Source organism: Pezoporus wallicus, unplaced genomic scaffold (assembly GCF_028554395.1).
Source record: "Pezoporus wallicus isolate ANWC-B61680 ecotype Strahan unplaced genomic scaffold, APGP_CSIRO_Pwel_v1 contig_3952, whole genome shotgun sequence".
Taxonomy (NCBI): Eukaryota; Metazoa; Chordata; class Aves; order Psittaciformes; family Psittacidae; genus Pezoporus; species Pezoporus wallicus.
The window spans coordinates 3,233,342-3,257,813 of NW_026635034.1; the positions used below are offsets into that span (position 1 = coordinate 3,233,342).

Here is a 24,472-nt window from a genome sequence, read left to right on the forward strand (position 1 = left end):
CGTCACTGAGTGTCAGTGTGAAATTCAAACCGAGTCTTTTCAGGGTGTAGGCTAAGAAGGGATGATGCAGGTGACTGACCCGAGGGGTTTATTCTAGGTAGAAATTCTAGCTCCCATCAAAGTTAAAGAACTTTTTTAATTTAAAAATAAATAGCGCTGTTTAGAATATTCATGAAGAATGAGGAGTTGTTCCAAGAGTGTTTTACCGGAGAACCTGTGGAATCACCATACTGCTTCCTAACTGTGTCCCCAAATGTCTTGCCTCATGGTATGATGTTTTTACACTTCAGGCAAGACTTAGTGTGCTCCATTTGGTTGCAAAATGACATGCACTCATTGACATGCCAGATCCGTAATCCTGTATTCATATGGATCAATATCAGTTAGGTACTTATTATCTAATCCAATATCTTACAATAGAAATATAATATTTATTATGTAATCATGTAGCCATCTATACCTATATACATTCATAATTATCGTAATATATGTCTGTAACGCAAGCAGAGAGAGGAAGGGTTTTAAACTTGCTTAATGTGCCCTCCAGTCAGACTGAAGCAGCAGTTCTGCAGGTTCTGGCCTTTCCAGAAATCATGTTGTTACTGCACATACATCCCTCCAGCTGCAATGTGGTGCTGTGCAATATAGAGGGGGCAAGAAATCTGGCAGCACCTTACAGCAGTAAAACCACTATCTGTTGTAATATGGCTAACTTAAAACCACACCACTTCCTAGGGAATTGGACCTTTTTCACCTGCTGAATAATCCAGCTGAAGTGGTTGTAAGAACAGAGTCCTCAAATCTCAGACGTTAACTCCATAAACTGTAGCTTCTCATTTTCTGTCAGTGCTTTTGAAATGAAATGCCTTGGAGGAGTGTAGCAGATACGTAGCTATCAGCATGGAATTGGAGGGCTCACCCCTGCCTTGGAGGATACAAGGGTTTGGAAAATGTACATAAGAGACTTGCTTGGAAAGTTTCTTCCTAGGGCTTTTTACCATGTAATTTTTTTTTGCCTCTGCGTTACGTGCAGCAGTGTGTTACCATCATCATTTTATTTTCCCTTGCACTTACACAGAGAGGAGCAGATAAGCACAGTTGTGCTGTAAATGAGCAGGGGTGTATGTGTGATGGGATTCACAGTCCCCGTATCGTGGCAGTGCTGTCACCAGGGCTCACCAGGTCACGGGTGTGGGAGATAGAGCTCAGTATTGTGCAATGCCTGTACAGTTTAAAGCAAAGAAAATAAACCCAATGAATTAACTGCAAAAAAAGGAGGAGGAAGACCTTCCCCAGATATCTAGAAATAAAGGAGAGTCAAAGGAAGAGAGGGTTTGGGAATTGATTTCTCAGCATAGACAGGTTGAGGTGTGAGGGTCCCCATCATGCCAGTCCTCATCGTCCTTCCCCACTGCTTCATTTCCTCTGTCCCTCAGAGGCTGATGCAGAAGAGGCTTCTCTGCCTCTTGTGATTTATCATCGGGGTGAGGTATCCATCCCTTGATGGATCTGGACCATCCCCACTGATTTTCCACTGGAACGTGGCTAGAGCCCCTTTGCTTTTCAGTCTGGGCGGTGGAGATGCTGTGCCCGTGCCAGCTGGACGGCCGGCACCTCACAGCCTGCCCTTCTCTTCTTTGCTTTTCCCTTCTGGGTTTTTTTCCCCCTCCCTTTTTCTCTTCCCCCTCCTTTCTCCTCCTCAGTGATGGAAAAGCAGTTCAGATTTTCCAGGTTTACCGAAAGGGGAACAGGCCCGGGGAGCAGCCGTGCTGCCTCCAATAAGTGCTTTTCCAATTCTCCATGGTGTGGAAACTCCTTTACGGAGTAATGAGGTTTCCGACTGGATTGGCTCCCCTCTGCCCTAGACGGGGGCAGCCCCACTGCCATCAATAAATTCCCATTATTTTCGCCAGCAGCAGAGCTGTTTGATAGCTCCTGTCAGGAGCAGGCTAAGGATGGGGAAGGGAAAAAGGTGACTTCGAGCTACCTGTCATCATTGCATTGATGTCTAAGCTTGATGTCGCCAAGGGTGGAGTTAGGTGTAATTTAAGAGTAAAACCAGCATTTTATTGCCCTGGCTTCTCTCCAGGGAGCTAAGTGTGGTTTGGATCTACTGAGTTAGGGGAGGTTGCAAGATAACACCTCTGTGTTTAAAAAACCACTAATAATTAGAAAATATTTTAAGCTGGGAGAAAAGAATGTTCAGTTATTGCCAAAATTTTCATGAATGCTTTAGCCTGAAGGCTGAATAAATGAAATGACATGCAGGCATTCTTTATGCAAATACCTGTCTGTTAAGGGTTTTGGAGAGGAAAGCCGGTAGTGATTTCTGATCACCTAAATACAGAGAGCTGGAGGCATTTTGGTAAAAAGAGATGCAATGTACTTGTATTTCAATATCAGGAGTTATGAAAGCTGAGAATTAAAACCAAAACCACTTCATTTTTGAATCTTAAGAAAGGAAAGCTTGTCATGGAAGTCATATTAGTGATTTTTCAGTGACAATTATAGAAGGAGGATTGAAATAATCATCCCGATATGCATTTAAAGCACCTTGGCATTGAGAGGAAATTGATTCTTTAATTGGGAAAGAAAGCAAATAGCAAGTTATATTTCTGTCTTTGTTGAATATACTAACTTTGCGCTTGTTGCAGTCGATGAGAAACATCCTGTTATTTTCAGTGTGGGGTACCTGATGTATAGCATATTTATTAGCACCTCAAGGAACAAGCATGTATGACTGTTCAGTGCAGTATCTTTGTTTCCCCCATGTACTTCAATGATGCATTACAAAGGAGTTTTAAACTCTTGAATTAGTTATTAGCAGATTGCAGGCACGGTTTGGGGAGGTGAACATTATAAAGCTGTGTTTGCTGTTGGGTTTAAATCCTTGAATTTACAGAGAGGGTGTGAGTTGGATGTACAGATGCTATAGAAAGCATCAGCTTGTAACTCTTTCTGCTTTGCTCCTATAGAATGTGAGAACTTCTTGGAGGATGGGCTGAGTAGCGTCTGTGCCTCGTCACAAGGTGTTCTTAAGAGAGAGTCTGGAAGTGAGTCTGACCTCTTCCCCTTGCCTGGTGATGGGATGGAAGACCTTGTCTTTGGAAAGGTAGGAAAGCCTGGTTGGGATATGGTTAAAAAACCTCCAAGGCCTGATTCAGTAAACCTATACTGCAGGTGCAGATTGTCTCGGTGAGCTGGAAACGTGGAAGCAATTATCCTAGAATGTATAGATAGGAAGGATCTGGTCCCCTCTTCGGATGCAGCAACACAGGGGTGGTTTTAGTTGCAGCAGAATTCCAGAAATCTTGCAGCCCCCAATGTGAAAAAGATAAAAGTAAATTTTGACTGTCCAAAAGTAAATGAGGCGCTAGGGGAACTAGAAGAAAAGGTGGATTGTCTCGCAAGGTCATTAATGATTGGATAGATGATATGAAAGCCATCTTTAACTCCTGTAACAAAGAGCTTTTCTCAGGCAAACGATGACCTCTGTGCTGACACCTTCAGATTATATACTGTAATTCTCAGAGGAACCAGTGTTCTTCTGTAAATTCAGCGTGACTCCCTGGATAGGAAGGAAACAATCTAAATACTGAAGGCAAATTCCGGTGAATAGTTTTGTTGCTGGGGTGACATACCTCTAATGCCTTTTTGCGTGCAAGTAAACGTTTTCAGGTTTGCTTAAAATCAACAGCAGAAGTCATTACTAACTGTAGTAATGCCTGTGCCCTTTGTGTTGCTCGCAGCTGAGAAGGGGAGGGAGGAGTGGGTGAGTCCTGCTATCCTCCTGAACAGGGGATGCCACCCTGTAGCATCAGTCTTCTGCTGGTTGCATCAGAGCAGCCTGAATTTATTCAGTGGGGTTCTGTTTTGCTTCTTAAGAATCATCTTGCTGCTAATTTGTATTCTTCTTGACATGAGTAGATTATGAAAAAACACCCAAAAAGAATATAGTGATGCAGAATCAAAGGGGACATGAACCTCTTTAGAGCAATCATCACCATTGGTCTCCACTCTGTGAAATTATAGAATCATAAATCCTGTGCTTAGGTTCAGCTCCAGCATGGTTCCTGCTCTGAAAACCTAAACTTTCAGAGCGGGTTTCACACTTGTTTTCAGAGAAGTACATTTAACAGAACAAAATTCTGTTTGTTTAAATCGAATCAGATGATGGGGAATATTTTCCAGCGGAATGGGAAACACCACAGCCCAGGCTAAGTGATCTCATGGGCTATAAATGAACAGTATAGTCATCCTTAATGCATGTGGTAGGGCACAGAACTCACCAGCCTCACCCTTTCCCATCTTACCCTCAAAGTGATGTGGGACCCTGTATTGTGAGACTGTAAGGCTGCTTGGGAGAGCACAGACTGTCTTCAATTTCCTTGTGTAGAGTGGCACGAATTACAGCAGCTGACTGCCATTTGAGCCTGAATTTAATGCTTCTGTGGGGATGCGTGGGAGAAGAGAGCTGTGGGAACGCAGTGCATTTTATAGTGTACAGAATTCCACCTTTTCCCTCCATTATGGGGAAAGCTTTGTTCTCCAAAGGCTAGAAAGGAAAATCACAGGTTAAAAAGGATAGTGCAGTGTAGTAGGGATGCTGCAGGGAAAGGAGGTTGTGGTGAGGAAAGCAGATCTTCAATTGCCAGTGGGCAGAGGGAGGAAATGATTTTCTTTATAGAAAGGGAATTTGTTAATTTGGCAGCATTTGCATTGTTCTCATTATGCAGTGGATTGCAGACTTCAGCTACAAGTGGGTTCAGGAGGTTCTTGTGTTGAGTTTAGGAAGTTATTCAAAGCTAATCTCAACTTCAGTTGCTTTCTCTTGTCTTGCTTTGCTGACTAACCCGATTCCTTGTCTCCTTTCTCAGAATTCATCTGAGTACCTTTTCTACAGTTAGTTCTCAAAGGACCAGAGACACTAGTTTAGTGTAGTGAGCTCATTCCTTAATTCATCTTTTGTTTTTAGATGACTGAGCCCAGCTGGTAGAAATGCAAGTTAAAACTATTCTTAATAACCACTAAAATAAATGCTGGATGTAAGCTTACTTCTGAAAGATATTAAAAGATGCATGTCTGGGTTGTAGTGGGTTAGTTATAAGCTATAGTTAGTTATAAGTTAGTTATAAGTTAGTTATAAGTTAGTTATAAGTTATTAGTACAATTTTCATACCAAATTGCGAAGTGAAGAGAACGTGGTTTTGAACAAAAAGAGGATCTCAAACCTTTCAGTGTCATGCTGGTTATTGTTATTGCTAGTCCTGTTCTTGTTTCCATTTTGTATGGAACAAGAGTTGAACCTTTCATCTGTTAGAGTTGGTTTTTATCGTATAAATCGCTTCTCTGTTAACTGCATAATAGATTAGGAGGAACGTGCCATTGTTTGTCCAGGGTCTTTAGGGTGCTTCCATAAACATTACTTGGAATTCAGAGATTCTAAGCCCTGGTTCTGTCCCAGGACCATTAAGGATCTGGGGTGTTGGGGTCACAAAATCTGCAGGTGCCTTAAGCTGTCCCTTGTGTTAGGCATGTGCTCTTCTCCTTACCATCTCCTTGCCATCTCCTGTGCTTGTCTGTCCTGTTTCCTTTCTCTGAAGGACATGAGCTGAGCTGCATAACAAGAGCTGCTGGGTTCAGTGAGCTTTCGCACTAAAACCTGACTTAGTTTTTCAGGCTTCAGAGGCTGTCACTGAAATACAGAAATCGCTTCCAATGTGAGGTCTTCGGCAGAAAGGTTTCTTTTCTTGCGTCAGTGCTTTATCCCCTTTTCTCATCATCCTGCTTTCCTTCTCCATCTGGGCAGCCTTTGCAACACCCTCCTTCTGGAATGATTAATGCTGCATAAGGTCATTGCTCACAGTCATCTGGCAGCATCCTGGGGTGTAGCCCATACGCTTTGCTCATCTTAACTTTTAACCTGCCGCCGAAATTCAGCGTTACTGGGAAGTTTTTCAATGCGCCTCTTGGGGAATGATTCAGACAAACGGCCCTCGGGAAGTCAGGAGCCCAGAGATCATTGTCAAAGAAAGGGGTTGCAGCTTGACCCCTTGAATGTTGTTTGATTTCTGCCTTTGTTTTGGTTTGCTCAAGGAAATACACAAAGACAGAAATATTTCGCATTTATTTTTGTCAGAATTATTGTTTCTCTTTAAAAAGCCAAACACAAAAGCCCAGCATCCATGCAAAAATACCAGACCCAAAGGAATAAAAGTTTGAAGAGCGTTTCCCTTTCACCAAGGGAAGACTCTTGCAATCCAGATCACAAAAATGATGATAAGTAATTAATAGAAGGCCACTGTTGAGATTAATTTTAGGGAGCCTGGAGCCATAGACGAATGAATTAAAAAATTACTCTGCTAGATTATGTATCAGAGAATCATAGAACGGTTTAAATTGGAAAGGACCTTAAGATCATCCATTTCTAACCCCCTGCTATGGGCAGGGATGCCTCACACTAAGACCATGTCACCTAAGGCTCTGTCCATCCTGGCCTTGAACACTGCCAAGGATGGAGCATTCACAACTTCCCTGGACAACCCATTCCAGTGCCTCACCACCCTCACAGTAAAGAACTTCTTCCTTATATCTAATCTGAATTTCCCCTGTTTAAGTTTTAACCCATTACCTACGTTCAACCCAAGCAAAGCTGTTGACTCCATTAGTGTAATGGGATGACAAATAAACCTCAGGATGTCAGTGTTTAATTTTTTTCTCCCTTTCTTTAAATACTGTACCACCTTTGATGTCTTTGTCACATGGGAGATCATGGGATGGAGTAAATTTGTGTCTCAGCTTTTCAAGTGTTGTCATAATGAAAATGAGTGAAAGAACGTTTTAATTCCACTTATCGAGGCCTCCTACAGAGGGAGGGATTTAGCTGGAGTTATCTTATACCCCCGCCATCCCAGTGATTTCACTTATCCCTATTCTTGAACAAGTACAAATGTTCTTTCTCAGAAAACTCACTTTTTATGCCTTATTTCATTTCTTCTTAGTAGTTTGTCACCAACTATTGTTTCTGAGAGCAAAGCAAATGCCCGTTAGCACATGCTGTAAAGGTTCTTGTCCATGAGTTTTATGGTCACAGTTAAGGACTGAATTCATTGAAGTGCAATGCAGCAAGCCTAACTTGAAGAAAATATTTCTGTAATGTTTCTTTTTTCCTGTATGAAAAGAACACTTTAGAGAACCATTTCCATTCTGCAAACAGGGTATTTTCTTACTCAAATAGGATTAAAAGAGCAGCGCATATTTACTGGCACTTGGCCAGGTAGCTAATTTCTTGCAGAGGTGGCTGCAATATAGATGTTTCTTAGATGTGTCAGTCACACTTGGCATTGTGCAGACGGAGTTCTGGGCTTTAACTGTTAAAGACCAGGATTAACTATTTTGCTTTGTTTCAAACAAAAACCCCAAACCTGAAAAATCATTTAACTGAAGACAGAATATATTTAGAGGAATAGGCATGGGCCACAAGTTCAAGGGAATTGTTCACTGTGTTCTACAGTCAGTCTGGTACTCGAGGTAGAAGTTAAAATGGACCAAACATATTTCACATTTCTAATTACATCTCTTTTAACTGCGCTTTACAATAGAAAGCTTAAATCTTCCCTGCTAGGGAGGCAGGTTTTGTTCTGCATTTTAAACTGGAGCCGTATTCTCATGTGGGAAATAAAAATCCCTCTTTTTTCCTCTAATTCCTCCCTATAGAATTTGACGTTTTGCACTCCTGTTGCTAGATTTGCATCCAAGTTTAATGTTTCCAAACTCTCCCATCCTTCCACTGTACAGCTGGTGGGTAGTCCTCTCTCCTCCTGCTGTGCTGCCCTCATGTGTAGCAGGATTTTCCTGTGTTTCAGAAAGTGAAGCAGACTGTTTCCTCTGCTGTTATCCAAATAATGACTACTTAATCTGTCTGGATTTAAGCAATTCAGTAAGTGCTCATCATGACTCACATAAATATCAGATTATCTTGAATAACACTAAGCATCATCAAAAATTTTACAGGGCATCCGTTTCAGCTCGTTCTTGTTTTAATCTACTCTTCCTATTCAAATGTGTGTCAGATCCAATACTTTACAGTATAAGTGCACTATGAAAGTATTTACACAAATTGATCATTGATATTTGACGTTCTTACCATGATATGAGTGCTTTTGGAGGGATATGTTGCAGTATTTTGTGTTTAAAAGGTAGATTATACTTTGGTACTGTGCTGTTGATGCTGGGGTTTTTCTTTTCATTTTTCCTTTGGTGGATGGGAGAAAGGAAATAGTGTGACAACATTTATTTAAACCACCTTATGGACATGATTGTGTACCCTGTTCAACTGAAATAAGAATAAAAAATAGCCAAACTTGAAACAGGGATTTATATTTGAAGTATTAGATTAGAATAGTTTTTGAACATCTTTTTATTCAGTGTAACAAAAAAGCTTTTAGTTTATCATGTGTTTCCAGCAGAAAAGGCACAGAAAAGCAAAACTCTCTGGAGCATTTAACACTACTGAGCCTGAACGAAGCCATAGCAACAGGCTCCGAGGTGAGGATGCTGTGGGGCAGCATCACTCTTGTGCATCCAGCCCTGTGTGGGTTTGGATGTCCATCTGTCCCTTCAGAACTGGATTTGGTAGCCCACTATCTTATGCCAGAGGAGAGCTGAAAGCCTGCAGCTCCCTAAGCACTCAGCTTCTGCTGAGACCCACCGAGCCTGCTATTTGAAAACAATTAACTGCTGTGGCTTTGCTGAATAGTCTATTATATGTGGTCTGATGGATCATTCTCCCTATTATTATTTTAAATGATAGAGCGCAGGGCTCTGCAGGAGCATAAGTTGGAACTTCCCATGTCAGTCCCTTGAGGCAAACACCATTTCAGACTGAAGGTGATGTCAGAGAGGGGCTTGTGTTTTTTCATGCTGGCCATGTGGAACACAGAGTGCGCACAGGCTCTTCTCGGGCTGTATGGTCAGCATATGGCCTTTGGCCAGAGGGAACCAGTTTGGCTTCCACTTACTGCTTTTGGAGCAAACTAAACCAGAAAATGGCAGTATGACTTGAGACATGTAATACAGACTGGCTGAGCCTCTGGAACAACATTTTTCAATTCCAGTTGGAATTGAAAAATGCTGCAAACCCTGGCATTAACTTCCTGCTTAATGGAAAGTAGTGAAGGACAGAGATTTAAGCTTTTAGGGCTTTTTTTCCTGTCTGTTTTCTACTGCTGAATAGTTGTCCCTTTTGTGCTGCGTGATGTAGTGGGACAGTACGTTGCCTTTGAGCTCTCGTGGCTGAGAGTTACCGACTCACCCCAGGTACCACAGGAGAGGCTGGAGTTTGTCATCAGGAGTCATGATGACCCAGTTCCCCATTACCTCTGGCGGTTTGGTACCGCCTTGACAATAACAGGTTTAGCCAGAAATGGACAGAAAGGCACAAAAATTGCTGTGTAGGATGGCATATAGTACTGGGGAGAAAGGCAGGCAGAGGATCCAAGCTGGGAGTGCAGGGTTATGGCAGCCAGGGACTTGAGGGCTGAAAGATTGCTCTGCAAAGCATTTCATCCCTTTCTGAAACCAGAGCAAAACATCTCACTTCTGTGATGGTTAATTTGCCTCGTGCTATCAATTAGAAAATAGCTCAGCTCATGTGAAATAGAAAATGTTTTAATTCGTTTAACATGTTAAATGTGTTCACTTTGTTGGAACTATTCAAGGTTGGGTTGGACAGGGCTTTGAGCAACCTGATCTAACAAGTGATGTCCAGGCCCACGGCAAGAGGATTAGACTAGATAACGTTGAAAGGTCCCTTCCAACATAAACCAGTCTGTGATTCTACTTTACTTTTTCTCTTCCACAGCAGCCTGAAGAGGAGCACTCTGCATGCGATGTCACCAGCTCCAGTTCCTCTGCGGATGACACCATGTCCCTGGAGAGGAACTCATCCCTGGGCAGCGACACATCCCTTCCTTTCCCACCGATGGGGAACTTTGTCCAGCCCAAGGACAGGCACAGCCTGGATGGCAGCTGCACTAACATGGTGGCCACAGAGGGAGGAGAGAAGGAAGAGGAGCTGGACAGTATCACAGATGTGCCCACTCATTCCTCCGTCTTAAGAAACTCCATGCGACCACTGTCACCTTTCCGTCGACACAGCTGGGGGCCAGGGAAGAACGCCACCAATGAAGCAGAAATAAATCAGAGGAGGTGAGTGAAGGGCTGCTTTGGTTTACTTTGCACCCACTCATAGGTATTTATCAAAGCTTTAGACTCAGCATGATAAAACAGAAAACTGAGGATGTCATTTCTGGTTATTTCTTTATCACTCAAAGGGGTGAAGGCAGTCTCCTAACCTATGTTTGTATGTTTTCTTTAAATTAACTTTCAGGATTAAAGTACTTAATGCCTACAGTATGCTTGAGCTTTTCAGATAAAATGGAGTTACCCTGGGACAAGTCTTCCGTTTGAACTGTCACTACCCCTTTCTTTAGGAAGGGCTTTGTTAAAGGAATTATTGGAGTGTTAAATCTCATTGATCACAAAATAAACACAACCCTGATTACTCCGATTGTATTAAGAGATAGCACAGGCACCAGTGTTGTATAAATGAGGTGTGGAGGCTTCTCATAGTGGTGAGATGGGTGGTCCCTGTTTCACAGAACTGGTCCGCCTTAGGGTCTCTTGAACAGTAAGTGTCACCTAACCCATCACTGGTGTCCCCAGTGGTGGTCAGGAAGATTCAGAAGGGAAGTTCCTCCATTTGTTCTTTCAGAAGATAGGAAGGAAAGGTGCAACAGCCACTTGAGTGTGTAGATGACACTGACTGTGTGGGGAAAAGTGACTGTGGAGAGAAAAGGTGCCATCTCAGCAGGGAAGAGGAAGTGAAGCAAGATGCACACCAATAGAGTAGTTGGTATAAGGTTCCCTGCCATAGTTTGCACCATTCAACATCTGGGCTGATGGATGTTTGACATTAAACCCTGCCTGTTCGGAAACCAGTGGAGGTTTGGCCAGTGTTTTTACTGCGTTGCAGTGCTTTTAGAGCAGGATGGGCAGTTGTTTCAGCAGGGTCAGGGTGCCACATCCTCCTGTCCCTCTGGTGTAGACCTGTAGCTTAGAGGGGCTGCAAGCCGAGGTGTGCAGTGCAGTGCCACTCTCCACGCTGCTTGCTGTTGTCTTTATAGCCATGGCTCCGCTTCTGAGATAAGTGGAGCTGTTGCATTTGGTGATGTATTGAGTTAAAACTGGCCATTTGCAACGGATTCCTAATAAATTGTTACTGACCCATTTGGGAAGTCCTGTGCGAGGCAGTAGCCTCCCATCAGACATGTGCATCCTTCACGTGTTAGGAGCTGTGGGTATTACTAAAGCAATATCATAGACCCTTCAGATTTTAAAGCCAATGGTGAGAAATATTCAGGACCCTCTAACATAGGGTGAAAGATTTATTATCACTATTATTGTTGTTGTTTACCACTGCCACCTTTTTTTTGGCTTCATTCCTAGTCCCCAGGTAATATTTAAACACATAAAGTCCTACCTTTCTTTTTAAAGCTACAAAAGAGTCAGCAGAAGTATACATGCAGGTTTGTGATAGGATGAGTCCATAAGCTCATAAACTCATTTGGAGAGATTTAAGTGTGGGACCTGTTTTGTACAGATTTCTGAGGGTAATAAACTGCATAGCTGGCAATTACTGCTAACAGTTAACAGCTGGGTTAAACTCTCCTGTGTCAGACTTTGAGGCTGTTCCCAATATGGGAAGATACATTCATTGTAAGTGTAAGAAGTTAAAGGAAGAGTAATTGTTCTCGTATGCTCTTAGATGCAGCTGCTGCTACATAAGGATGGCTGTCACAGGTTAACTCAAAACGAAAAGCTGGGTGGGTCTCTGGTGCTGATTTGGTTCCTGTTTGGTTTTGTTTCTGTTACAAAAGAATTTGGGTTGGCTGGAGGGGGAGGGTGTTCTTTTTATACGTGGCTGTTGTGATATGATTCTGGTTGCTTAGCGAGCAGCAACAAATACTGGGGAACTGAAGCCCAAACAAGCGCCTTTCATACAAATCGGTTAGATTCGGGGTGTTTGCTTATTCATTAATTTCACATGCAGTAGATAGTTTTCCATTTAAAGGAGAAATCCCATCATTGTAACTTGACTTTAATAAACCTTTGAAGTGAAGTAATACGGAGCACAAGGCTTAGCAAAGGTTTGTCCTGCTGATGGACAGGACTGTGCTGCTCCCACCACCTGCCACCTTTTGTCCATACTCCCTCTCATCCTCTGGGCACCCGTGGCGAATTCTTTGCACCCTAAGTGAGCAGGTTGTACTCACTGAATGAGTAGAAAGTTAACTAAATAAAGTGTAATTGCCACCAAATCCAACCCAAGGATTAGAACTGGGCTGCACAGCCAGGAAGAGGAATGGGGTCGCAGCTCTAAGAAGTGCCTTCTGCCCTAACAAAGGCTTGGTCCAGTCCCCATCCACACCAATTATAGTTTTTCCCTATGGCAAAGGCAACTAAGTCAAGCTTAAATGGAGCTGCTGATACAGGACTCAACCTATGGAAAAAGAAAATCAGTCTTTTGTAGGATTTGGTCTTTTCCATTGTTGTGTGTTTTATGTTTGTAAGAGGGATGAGCATAAATGTTCACAGAAAAGATCAGAACAAATGTAATCATCTTGAAATGTGAAAACACGCTCAGTTCCCCTCCGCTTCCCCCTTCTCTTCAAATGCACTTCACGGATAATCCTCTACATTTTGCTATTGAAGATACAAAGAAACCTAACAGGACTGCCACAAAAGGATGTTCATCCTTCAGTTAATTCCTGACATTCACAGCGGATTTGCAATGCCTGTCTTTCAACAATGATGCAGTGTTTTTGTGGTTGGTTCTGAGGAAAGAGATGCTGGCATTTTTCACTGATGGATTAAGCTCTGCAGAACTGGAGCTGGTGTTAAGCGTGGTTGTGAACAGCTTCTGTCAAATACTCGTCCTTATCTCAACTTTAAACCGACCGGGCTTTGGCAGCAGTTAAGTTGCAATAGGGTCGATACCTGTGAAACCTCCTTTCTGTACAAAAAAAAAACCAACCAAACCCTAGCTTTATTTGTAAAAGAGAGAGGAAGAAAAACTCATTATTCCCTTTAGTATCTGATTTTGTCTTCCCTGTACATCCATTCCCTCTGCTGTTTGTGTGTTGGAGATATTATTCCTTCAGCTGCCACGTGTTCATTTTTTTCCATTCAAGCTGCTGACCACTCTCCATGATTCATTTTCAGTTCAATGCGAGTTCTGGGGGATGGTATAAAGAAGCCTCCCATTCATAGGAGAAGGTACAAAGCCAATTAACGTGACTAACTGTTTTATGTACGAATGTCTACTAACTCCATACTGCCTGGTTAGTAAACCTGTAGTAGTACCCCTGGAAGCGTTGGCGTTAGAGCTATGCATCCCTCTTGGTTTCTTTCCCTCTCCAGTCTGACCCAGGGCAGCGTTTCTGACCCACAGAGCAAATGCTCAAGCCATTTTCCCCAGGATATGTTATGTTAATAATGTGGAGAAATCTTAGACATCATTTTGTTGGCCTTTGCCATGTGTAAGATTTGGAGTTGTGTTAAAATAATCGTTTACTTACAAGTATTACCTGGGTGTAATTCAGATTTAAAGCATATCGGAGCCTCCTGCCAAGACTTGCGGGAGGGTTCCCTTGGGAGGGGATGCATCAGGCACGATCTCAGAGTTGGAGAACACTCTGCAGATCTGAAGCTGCTTGAATTAAATGGCTTTAATTTTGCTCTTTTGCTGGTTTTGGGGAATTCAGAGATTTTTTTTATAACCATCTTTCACATTTACTTCCATTTGTGTTTTTCTTCTGCATAGCACGCTTTCAGTTTCTCGTCCTTCACACAGATAAGCAGTTTCACTCACGTAACCTTTGTGGTGTTCATTAACATATACAATAGGACATTTAATTTTGACATAGCAGACACATGGGCCATCCACACTTACACATTTTTAGGCTAAAAAAAGAGAAGTTTAACCTCTTCCCTTCAGTGGTTCAACCTCTTCTTATCTCCCCCATCTTCTACCTCTGCTCCTGGAGCACATTAACTCAGGATTTCACTTCCCATGAAAGGGATGGGGTTATGTGTATGCATAAACAAACTACCATACTTCCACATATGGAAAAGTTGTTGCCATTATGTTATTACCAAAAAAATCACTGGGTCTCACCATGCATCAGCATAAATGAAGCCATATGAGCAGTGCTGTACAGTTCAGGAAAGGGCTCTTAAAAAAATGTTTAAAAAAAGCACAAGAAATAGCATCCTTTTTTACTTCTATGAAGCCACTTTATTTGCATCACTCCGTGCTCTGGAGGAAGTGCTCTTGTTCTCACCTCATGCAGATGAACATCTTTTTACCCGTTGCCTTTTCAGGCTCCTCTGTAGGAGCTGCGTTAGTACTCAGAGTCGTCATATCTTGAAACACTGAGCTTACAGTCTTACACAGGCAACCTAAAATACCTCATCGTATCTGAAATGTGTGGTAATTCTTTCATAGCATCCTCTCTATTTTTTCTGGCCTCCCAACTGTTTTGGTATAAACCTCTTTAACCCCAGTTGCAGAGCAACAGCCTGAAAGTAATTCCAACAGTTTATGCTCTCCCACAAGGCTGACGTGTGTAATAGCTCATCCACCCCTCCACAAGTGATCTCCTGTAAAGGGGGTTTTTTGCATGCCCTGATTGATGGTTTAGTTGGATGATGATGAAGTACTTGGAAATATTGGCATGTCACGGGTAGGTATGTCTTCATCAAGAAGGCTTGTGGTACTGTGCTGAGAGCTATTGGTGCAGCACACCTGGAGCTTTGGGGTGCAAAGCACAGGTACTTCAGGTGCATCCTCACCCAGTTAACATCCTTAACAAAGCAGGTAGCAATTATCTGAATCCCACTGTTGAAAACAAACTGTTAAACCCTTCCTGAATGTTTCCAGTGTTGGACTTTGAGTGGAAACTGTATGAGGACTTGGTATGGGGTGATGCAGTCAGTGGCTTTAAACCTTCCTCTGTGCCCTCTGAGGCTTCGGGCATTCACAAGTTGTGGCCATGGGGTGCTTATACTTGTTCTTCCCTTTTCATAGGCTCCTGCCCATGTGGATTGCAGGCCAGGGGCTGGGAGCAGGACTTGTGCAGTGCTGCTCTGGTAGATATGTGCTGATGCAAAATTCCCTTCAGACAACATATGTTTCCTGGATAGCTTTTCCAGGATTTAGGGATCCTTTATATGTGATAGCTGACAAGAAGATTGATTTATCCATGTCTGCAAGACCTGCAATTGAGCCACAAACTGGCAAAGGGAAAAAAAAATAACAAAAGCAGTATTTAAATTAACCACCAAACTATTTGCATCCTATATTTACATTTCTGGTATCTTTCAAGATGCAACTTGGGATCCTTTGGGGTGTGGGTGCTGAAAGGTTTCCTAGTCAAAGTACTATTTGAAGACTTGATTTAATCCCGAGCTAGCAGGACGACAAGCCTGGTTTTTTTCTTCTTTCACATATCTGCTGTGTAGCACTTAAGAATGTAGCTCTCTCCTTATTTTTCCCTAGTGTAGCCTCAGGTTATTAATACTTGTACGGAGGGGACTTGATTAAATCTATCTAAGGGATTCTTTCTCTGATCTGGGGATGACAGGTCCCAGAAGAATGCTAATCATTACTAACACAATGGATGCATGCGATTACTTTTGCAAAATTGGTTTGGGTGCATTTCAGCCTCGTTTTCCCCCAAAACTTCTCTCCCCACAAGGAGCAGTTTCTCCGGTAGATTGTATATTCACTAAGGGAGTCAGTTTGGGGGAAGCATGGGCTGGCCTGCTACCCAGTTGGTGGTAACCTTGGTCATTTGGGGCACACTGGTGTGTTGTGGCAGCCAGAAATATGTCGTAGTTTCTGCATTATTTATGAGTTTGGGTTTTTTTAAGATATGCAAGAGGGAGAGTCTTTTAACATTCCCCTATTCCATAGCAATCCAATAATCACAGCCCTTTTCCTTTCTTTGCCTCTTTTGATGTTCCTAGTTTGAGCTGGTGTCCCTCTGGCGTACAGTTCATTGCCATGGGTCCTGACTTTACTTGTAGAAGGTACAGTATAAATCAATGTGCAGCAGCAGCAAAGGAGCACTGCAAACACCCTGCCGTCAGCTTTGCGTGCGTCGCCTTTTCCACTGCTGCTCTGGCTGAAGCGTGCACGTGTTTGTTTGCTTCGTCTGCTTTTCCGGCACTTAGACCTGGGAATGGGTCTTTGGAACTGGGCTGCAGGTGAAGGTGGTGGCTGCTTTTTGTTGGCCTCGAGCATTAAAGAAGCTGCATTGTTGGTTTGAGCTGCTCTGTTCCGTGATGATTTTAAGGCATGTTTTTTTTCCACAGCAGTGATCATAATGATAATGGTGACAGCCAAAGAATCAAAAGAAGAGTTAATGTGATTCAGTGCCGCTTTGTTCTGGATGGATCTCATAAAGGATTTGAGTTCATACAGACTTGCTCTTTGTAAATTGAAAGATCTAGTTTTTTCTTCAAAGAGACTCATCATGTAAATCTTGCTGTGAAAACCCAATCTCACAGCCACAGATGACAATTTCTCTTCTGTAGAAAGTCCCTGAGCTGAGATTGGTGCTTGCAAGTCAGATCTCCATCTGATGCTGCCTGGAATCCAGCGTCCCAGATTTCATAGCTTTATAGCTTTCCTCTGGCAGTTCCTGCTGGTTGTGGGTAGAGCTATTATTAAAGTCTTTTTCTGAAGACTAGATATTAAGAAATTAATCTGTCCCTATTACATATTTAATTATGTTTGGTCTGTATATACAAGTTACAGATCAGTATCACCCACTGACAACTATTTTAATGGCTGATATTTGCAGTTTCGAGCTGTTTGTGTCACAACAAACAGCATGCTGCTTTTTCTGTACTGTGTAACATCGCTGTTAACATCTTGGGTTGCAAGGAAAATAATACTCTTCTGCCATAAATAATAAGTAGAAATGGGACTGACTTCTCTCTGCAGGTGTTTTAGAATAAACTTTATAATGCCTGCTATTGATATACATTGTTGAGTCAAAATCTTCTTTACAGTTTAATCTGCTAAAGCAGATTAAATTGTAAATGCCTCAACTAGTTTTCTTTCTCTCTAATTACCATGAAAAAATTACTAAAGCTTCTTATTCAAGGTTTATTGCAATTTTTGCATAGATGATCAGCCACTTGATGCTTCTAAAGGAATCCAGAACGTTAATCACCACTATGCAAGTCTACCTGAAGTTAAAGCTCTTTTGTTTTTTTGAATAATCTGTACAGTTTATAGTGTTTTTTCCCTTTCATTTGTTTAAATGCCAGGTTGTTGGCCACTGAGATGTCATGGTTAGCCTCAGGTGGAGATACATATCCAGGTTAGGTCTTGCTTCAAATGAGCAGGACTTTGGGAGCATCAAATCAAACGTTAGCCATGGAGCTGTGCTAGTGTACCAGGAGGTGTATCTGTGACACTTGCTCTTTAATCCAGGCTGGCATTGCAGTGGGCTTATTAGTGCTTGGGGATAAGGAGCAGAAGGGGTAGAAGCGAAGATAATGTCAAGAAGATATATCAAATTGAAATAGCCATGTGCGAAAGAGGGGGTATTTTGTGTGGGTGAGAAGAGAATATATTAACCTCTTTCTGTAGAGGTTGCTTGTCTAGCAGCAGAAAGAAACCAGCTTTGGCAGAAAGAAGGACATTGTCAGCGCCAAAGCTTTGTGCAGTGGCAAGCACTAAACAGATCCGGAGGATGTGTCTGCAGAGGTGAACGTTGGGTGCTGGTCCAGGCCAGGCAGCACCATGCTGATACAAGGTAGTTTAATTTGAGTGACTTATTCCAAGGGGAGCCTAGTAAAATCTAGTTAAGAGACTATGTGGAACTACAGAAATCTTAAGGTGTTTCTAGATTTTCCTGTGCTCCAGAAGGTGAAAAGAACCAGTAGGAAGGGCTGTTGACCACACGAGTATGAACAGTTGTTCAAGCAACTATTGTGTCTTATTAGAGGTGCAAAGATGTTGCTGTTTGGTCTGAAAAACAGGAACCCCTCCACTGCTGTCTGCACCTGGTCATTAAAAAAGTAACATGCTGAGGAATAAAATCAGCATATCCCTGCACAGTTCAGTTAGCGACTGCCTTGTGTTCTATACTTGAAGGTGCTGAAAGACACTGGTACCTAAGAGTATGTCAGCATCTAACCACCATGCTTTCTCTTCAGTTACAGCCTAGAAGGCCTTGCTGGAGACTCTGGTGAGAACAAGAAGCCCTCTACAAACCTGGAGGCAGCTTCTCTGAGCTCCAAAGACCTCAGACGGAGTCCGCTTGCTAGCAACCAGTGTGGGTCCCTGGTCTTGCTCACTGAAGAACTCGAGCAAGGAGAAATGAGAGAATACGATCACCAGGTAAGGCTGTCTAGCTATTGCTGGATATCTAGATAAAACAACCTCAAGTTTTCCCAAGTGAAGGCTTCCACCTATATATATATATATATATATATATATATATATAGTATTAAAATCTTCCATCTCTAACATGGAAGAATTTCCACTGTGTTAAATTTGCTGCTTGGTTCTCTGGGGCAGCATGGTTGATGGGCAAAAGTCTTAGGATTTTCTTCCCCTGATCGCATGAATAATTGTGGAAAAGTTATGAACATTTTAGTATAGATGTAGGGATACCATCAATCAGAGGTGTTGTAAGGCTACAGCAATTAATGCTTACACTCCCTTTTGCAGTCCTGAAATGCACATGGACTACCAAGTAGTAATTTGTCTGCTGAAGTTTTCAGGTTTATTTTCATAGTGTAGGAGGAAAATAAAGATTTTTTTTTTTCCTTTCAGAGTCATAACCAAAATCAAAAGGCCCATTAGAATAAGCAACAGTTAAGCAAAATTTTAATTGTGTATTAAGAATATTAAGAGTGGTCTTTCTGGAGTGGAAGTCTGTGATAGTTATTGGTGTGCCACAGTACTATGAGAGTCTCTGCTTTTTATATTAATGAAACAATTACAGTCTTAAACACTATAAATACCCTGCATTTCTGAGTTTGAAGCTTCAGCCATAGTATTTTCTGGGCTCATGCCAGAATCATTAGCCAGCCAGGCCGTTTACCTCATAAAATCACTGCTGTACATCAAGGCAGTGAACAGGTCCTACAAGATCCAGCCTGTAGAGCTATCATGTCATGACTTTTATGTGTTCTCTTGCTTTGAGGAATGGCTTTTTTGGAGAACACACAGCTAAGCATCAGATTTGTTACCACAATCCAGTTATACTGAGGAACTGGAATCACAGCAGTAATTCTAGCAGCCATCGGACAGTTAACAATATCCATCTTGTAATACCTTGCAAGAAGATCAAGCAGCCAGAGGCTCACCATTTCTTGCATAAATAGTTATCTTACACTTAAAATGTTGCATTTTACCTGTGTGGCACTGTTCATATTTTCCATGATTCTTGCATTTCTCACCTGTTAAATGGGATCACTGACATTTTCCCCTGTTTGAAAGTCAGAATTTCAGTAAATGTGAGCACTGATCTGAAGTGGGGATGGTGCTGCTGTTCTTCACATATTTGCTCACTGTGGTTGTTTTCTGTTCTGCAGATGCATCAGACATCACCGCCACAAGGATTTAATTTCTGCTCTTCTGCTGTTTCATCTCCACTAACCAAATCTATTTCTCTAATGTCAATTAGTAAACCAGTGCTGGACAGTGAGTAACACAGTTTTTCCTTATCCATTCTCTCATCTGTATTATTAAGTATCTCTTGCTACCTTCCCAAGGCAGAATTTGCTAGTACCTGCTCTTGCTTTCCTATATTATGTGGAATTTTTCACTGCTGCATGGAATTGTGGGTGGAAGGGCAGAACTCAGTTTAGATTCTTCTGAATGTTGAGAACATGGAAACTTGCGAATCCTTGTTCTCCTTGGGGGGATTTTGTTGCTGTTTATTTTGAGTTAAATGTTTTGGGGCAGTTGGGTGTAATTTATCAAATCTCATTTCTGAAGAAATGGTGATGAGGTGAAATTTTTTCAGTTTAGCTTAATTGAGGCAATAACAAGAATTCACTTATTGCAGTGAATTCAGCAGCATCACTGAATGGATTCTTGCAGCTGAAAAAGTCATTCAGGAGGCTGCAGCTGGATGTGCTTAGAAGGACCATGTTACACATGCTTTCATTATGTTAATTGCCAGCCAGAAACGGTATTGACATTTTAGATTGCTCTTGTCAATCAGTGATGGTCTCTGATCTTTTCCTCTTTATTAACATACTTCTTCCTTGCAAAGCTGAACAAGGGAAAGGCACCGTTAAGAAGGGCGTTTTATTCATTCAGGAGGAAGCTCACAGAGATTATGCTTTGTAGGAGAAGTTTTAACATCCTTTGCCATCGTTCTTCTGTGATTAATAAGCATGTGGCCTAACGGATGTGCTCCTCAGCAACGGTAACCAAAGCACGGGCAGATCTGTCCCATGGAAAGGCCGGCTCCTGCTCTGTGGAGTGGCTTTGCTCACTGAGCTGAAGACATTCATTATTACTTCTGTTAAGGAACCAATTTATTGCCATTGGTAACCAAACACTGTGAATAACTTGGCTATCTCCCAGCAAATGGACTGTTGGTGGCTGAGAGAGCTTGGTCAGCTGAGGTTCATCTCCCTCTCCCTTGAGACTTCCCTTCAGGCCTGTGGCGGGGCTTATGACAGGGGAGGATTTGTAGCTCCCTCTTGGAACTGGACAACCTCCTGTCTTTCCACTTCTCTCTTCTTTGACTCATGTTAAAACGCCCACGAGGCCTGAGCGGGTGGTAGACAGGTTTGATGAGCCCGTCTTCTAGAGATGGCCTAGCCATGATGGTCGTGAAGAGAGACTGCGAAAGAAATACCAGGTTTAGTCTGTTGCTTTGAGGTGGATGTGTCCGAGTTTTGGACACTGAAGTTAAAAGTTACTAATGCTTCTGTGAGCTTTATTTTCTCAGTTGTTAATTTGTGACTCCTCAGAAGGGCCTCAGTTTTATAGGAACGTTGTTTCTGAAAAGTAACGAATTTCAGGCGGTTGATGTGAGCAACCAAAAAGATTGCTCTTCCCAACCCTGAGAGTCTTTTCACAGGTCATGGACTCTTCCCAACTCTGACACTTTCCTGAATTCATCAGTACATCACTTGATTCTTCCTCAGTTGATTTCAAAGAGGAGTAAAGTTACTTGAGATGTGACCATAATACATGTGAAGCAGCTTAGTGCCTTTTACAGGAAGGTTTTGTAGAAATTCCCTTGTATCATCTAGGTTTGACACTGATATTATCACAACAGAATACTTGAGAGATATGCAAGAATAAATCCTTGATTTCATGGAGGTGAATTCTAGGAAAACTTGCGTAATTTTGTGGTAGGTGTTCAAAACCAAAGGGGTCTGAATGGGAAGAAAGCAGCATGTTCTGCACAAAGGCCTCAGAAACTAAATCCAAATTAACACACACACAGAGGGCTTTCTCTTGTTTTCCCTGTTTATTGTCATATGAACTGAGGCAGGAGCTACTTCCAAGACCGAGTTTCTAGCCTGCGCTCCATCTGATGTCTCAGATGTTCCAAGAGCTGCTGTGGCCATTCACAACTGTTAATCCTTCAGCATTTTATAGAGAGAGGTCACAAGAGCTGTTGGCTGGAGTGCTCGGAAGACTGCTTTCGGCTTTGGAATAGCAAATTTCCAGTGTGGAGCATTGTTGCAAAGCCAGGAACTGCTATAAATAAAACCACTGAAATGGAAGTTGAGTTGAACTGTGCTGGAGGAGGTGGTTCTATTTACAGTAAAGTATTATTGTTCATCTTGACTTTTAGTCTAAATAGACAGTAGACTACAGAAGAAAGAAAGCAGTGTTGCCTGGTCATGTTCTTCAGGTCTGGGACACTAAAACTACTCCTTTGAAAGGCAGTCTAAACAAAACTAATGCACAAGTCTTGCTTTGAATTGTTCTATTTCAGTGCCTTTCATTGGGTCCCTCTAGGGTTGTTCTGCTTACATTGGAAAAGTTTGCATATAATTTTACTCAAATTGCCTCTTGGCATTTGTGACTTATGGCTGAAGGAAAATTTCAGGGGAGTTTGCTTTGCATTGCTTGCATTGCATTGAATATCCTTGAATAGTATTTTTATATTATATTCTGAATTTAGTTTGGGGTTATGATACCAGCAATACAAAAAATTCTCTTTATATGTGACCTAAGGGGGGTGTTTTGCTCAAAGAGAGTAATCATTTCTACTTTATTCTCCTGTAATTTTAATACTGATAAGGTCTTTAGCTTCTTTACCCTGTTGTGCAAGTGAATTGGTTTATCCATGCCATGGAATGACTTAAAAGTGCCTGAATACATGCACTGAAGATGTTTGGTGTAGTTGCTTAATGTAGAACCCTTAGGTCTGACCTGTCCCTGGGGCAGAGTTTCCCCAGCCCTGTCCCATTCATCTTTCCCGAGGACACACTGATATACCATGTGAATGATGGGTACCCAGCAACCTTGAGTCATTCTAGTTCAATTCCCTGGCAGTTACTTCAGTGAAGCAGATGCCCTTTGTCCAGAGATCCACTATGTTGTTGGTATTCTGTTTGGGAAAATAACTGTTCAAATTTAAATCTTCATTAAAAGGTCCTATAAAAAGATGCCAGCAAAAATAAGGAAAGCCTGAACCTGGAGTTATGCATGCAGTGAGACCTGCATCCTCTGAAACCTGCATCCTCTGGAATTTGCACGTTCTCAGTTCTTTGTTTCTTGTGCCTTTTCTGAAGCCAGCTGCTTTGCAGACATTTCCTTTGCTTTGGTTTTAGTTTGCTTTGGCCGCTCTCCTCTCCTTTATGTTATTAAATGCATTTTCAAGCATGCTCTAATGTCTGCTATTAACCCACTTCTCAGCCCAGGGCCGGACTCGACCATCGAGACGAATTTCCTTCTCCTTCAGCATCTCTCCACTCATTCCTAAGTCTAAAACTCTCTTTTCTATTGGCTCTTCTTCCAGTGATGAGGAGGAGGAGGTGGATAGTAAGTAATTGTTTTCTGTGCATTGCAGCCATTATGGGTGGAAACAAAGGGAAATCTGGTTTCCTGCTTGAGGCCTTGAAGTTTCACCTTGCAAACTTTGAATGAACCTTTTCACTGCATGATGTCTAACAGCATTATCTTAGTCCTGTATCTGAATACTAACTAGTAGCAGAATAAAAGGATTATAATCCAAAGTCTTGTACATCAGCACCACCACTTCTCATCTGGTTAGTTTTGGTCTGTGTCCATGTGGCAGATACCATTGTTTGCCACTCTGACCAGCAATGTAGTCATTATCTTTTTATTAAGAGCAAAATACTTGTCTTGAGATTGTTGCAGTGCATGCAGTTAACAGAAGAGGTAGATCCTTGCCCCTCTGTAGGTGAGAATGAGTACAATGCTCAGTGGAAGCAGGAGAAGAGGAGAGAAGCCCTGATACTCTGTAAATCTTGGTTGCAACTTCAACTCCTGAGCAAAAGCACACGTTGCAGCTCAGCACCTTGTATCATCAAGATGCTCATGTCCATGTCCTGATATTATAGTAGTTTTGTTGGGAAACAGACAAGTGTTATATGGTGGTGGGTTTTTTCCTCGTGTAAACTCCATTGCTAAAAGAAGCCCAACTAATGCAAAAGATTGAATTAAAATAATTTAGCCTCTTGGTTTTTTTAAATAGTCTTATCAGTGATAATAGAAAAAGTTCCCCATTTCTTAAGCATGTTTTATTAGACTGTTGAAGTAAACCAGAACAAATAATTCTCTACCTAAATAAAATTCAGAGTAGCTGCATTAGTTGGTTCATATCAAAGGTTTGCAAGGAAACTATCCCACATCCCTCCTGCCCATACTGGGATGGGAGAAATTGCTTTCCAGTCCAACAGATTTTGGTTGCTTCCTGAATTTAAGAATTCTACACTCCATCCACTTAGATACCTGTACTCCATAGATATCTAAATTCTCCTCCTTTCCATTCCCAGTCTTCACTGTTTGTCCCTTTCTACAAGAAAGTCCTGTACTCTTCCCTGGTGTGATACTACCCATTTCCATATTTCAGCTTCTCCCTCCTTTCCCCTTTGCTCTGTCCTTCTGTCTTCAACAAAGCGCTCAATTCATGGTCCTCACAAAGTGAATTGCAAACACACAGCTGTGCATTGGTGTCCTGCTCCCACGGTTCAGAGTACTCTTGGCTAAACTTTTTGGTGGATTTGCTTTTCTTCATGGGTTTTTGCTTGTTTTGGAGGGGGTTTGGGGTTTTGGGGTTGAATTTATTTTTGTTTGGTTTAAGCATCCAACCAGTTGAATAATTCCTACCAGTCAGGTCAGGGTATAGAAGTTTTGGGGGTGTTTCTGTTGGCCAGTATT

At 42.0% G+C, this 24,472-nt stretch overlaps 1 protein-coding gene across 20 annotated transcripts in view; it reads left to right on the forward strand.

Moving 5' to 3' along the window:
- The window catches only part of AKAP13 (A-kinase anchoring protein 13), a 208,590-nt gene that overhangs the window by 150,210 nt on the left and 33,908 nt on the right, over positions 1-24,472 (forward strand). For 11 of the 20 annotated variants that reach the window (XM_057420147.1, XM_057420493.1, XM_057420062.1 and 8 more), the window contains 7 exons: positions 2,976-3,112; positions 9,863-10,209; positions 13,285-13,338; positions 16,093-16,155; positions 18,298-18,481; positions 19,684-19,792; positions 22,985-23,110. In XM_057420147.1, coding sequence (XP_057276130.1) covers positions 2,976-3,112; positions 9,863-10,209; positions 13,285-13,338; positions 16,093-16,155; positions 18,298-18,481; positions 19,684-19,792; positions 22,985-23,110 — 1,020 coding nt within the window. The remainder of the gene's footprint in view (positions 1-2,975; positions 3,113-9,862; positions 10,210-13,284; positions 13,339-16,092; positions 16,156-18,297; positions 18,482-19,683; positions 19,793-22,984; positions 23,111-24,472) is intronic. The other 9 variants (XM_057420237.1, XM_057421548.1, XM_057421062.1 and 6 more) reach the window with 6 other exon arrangements.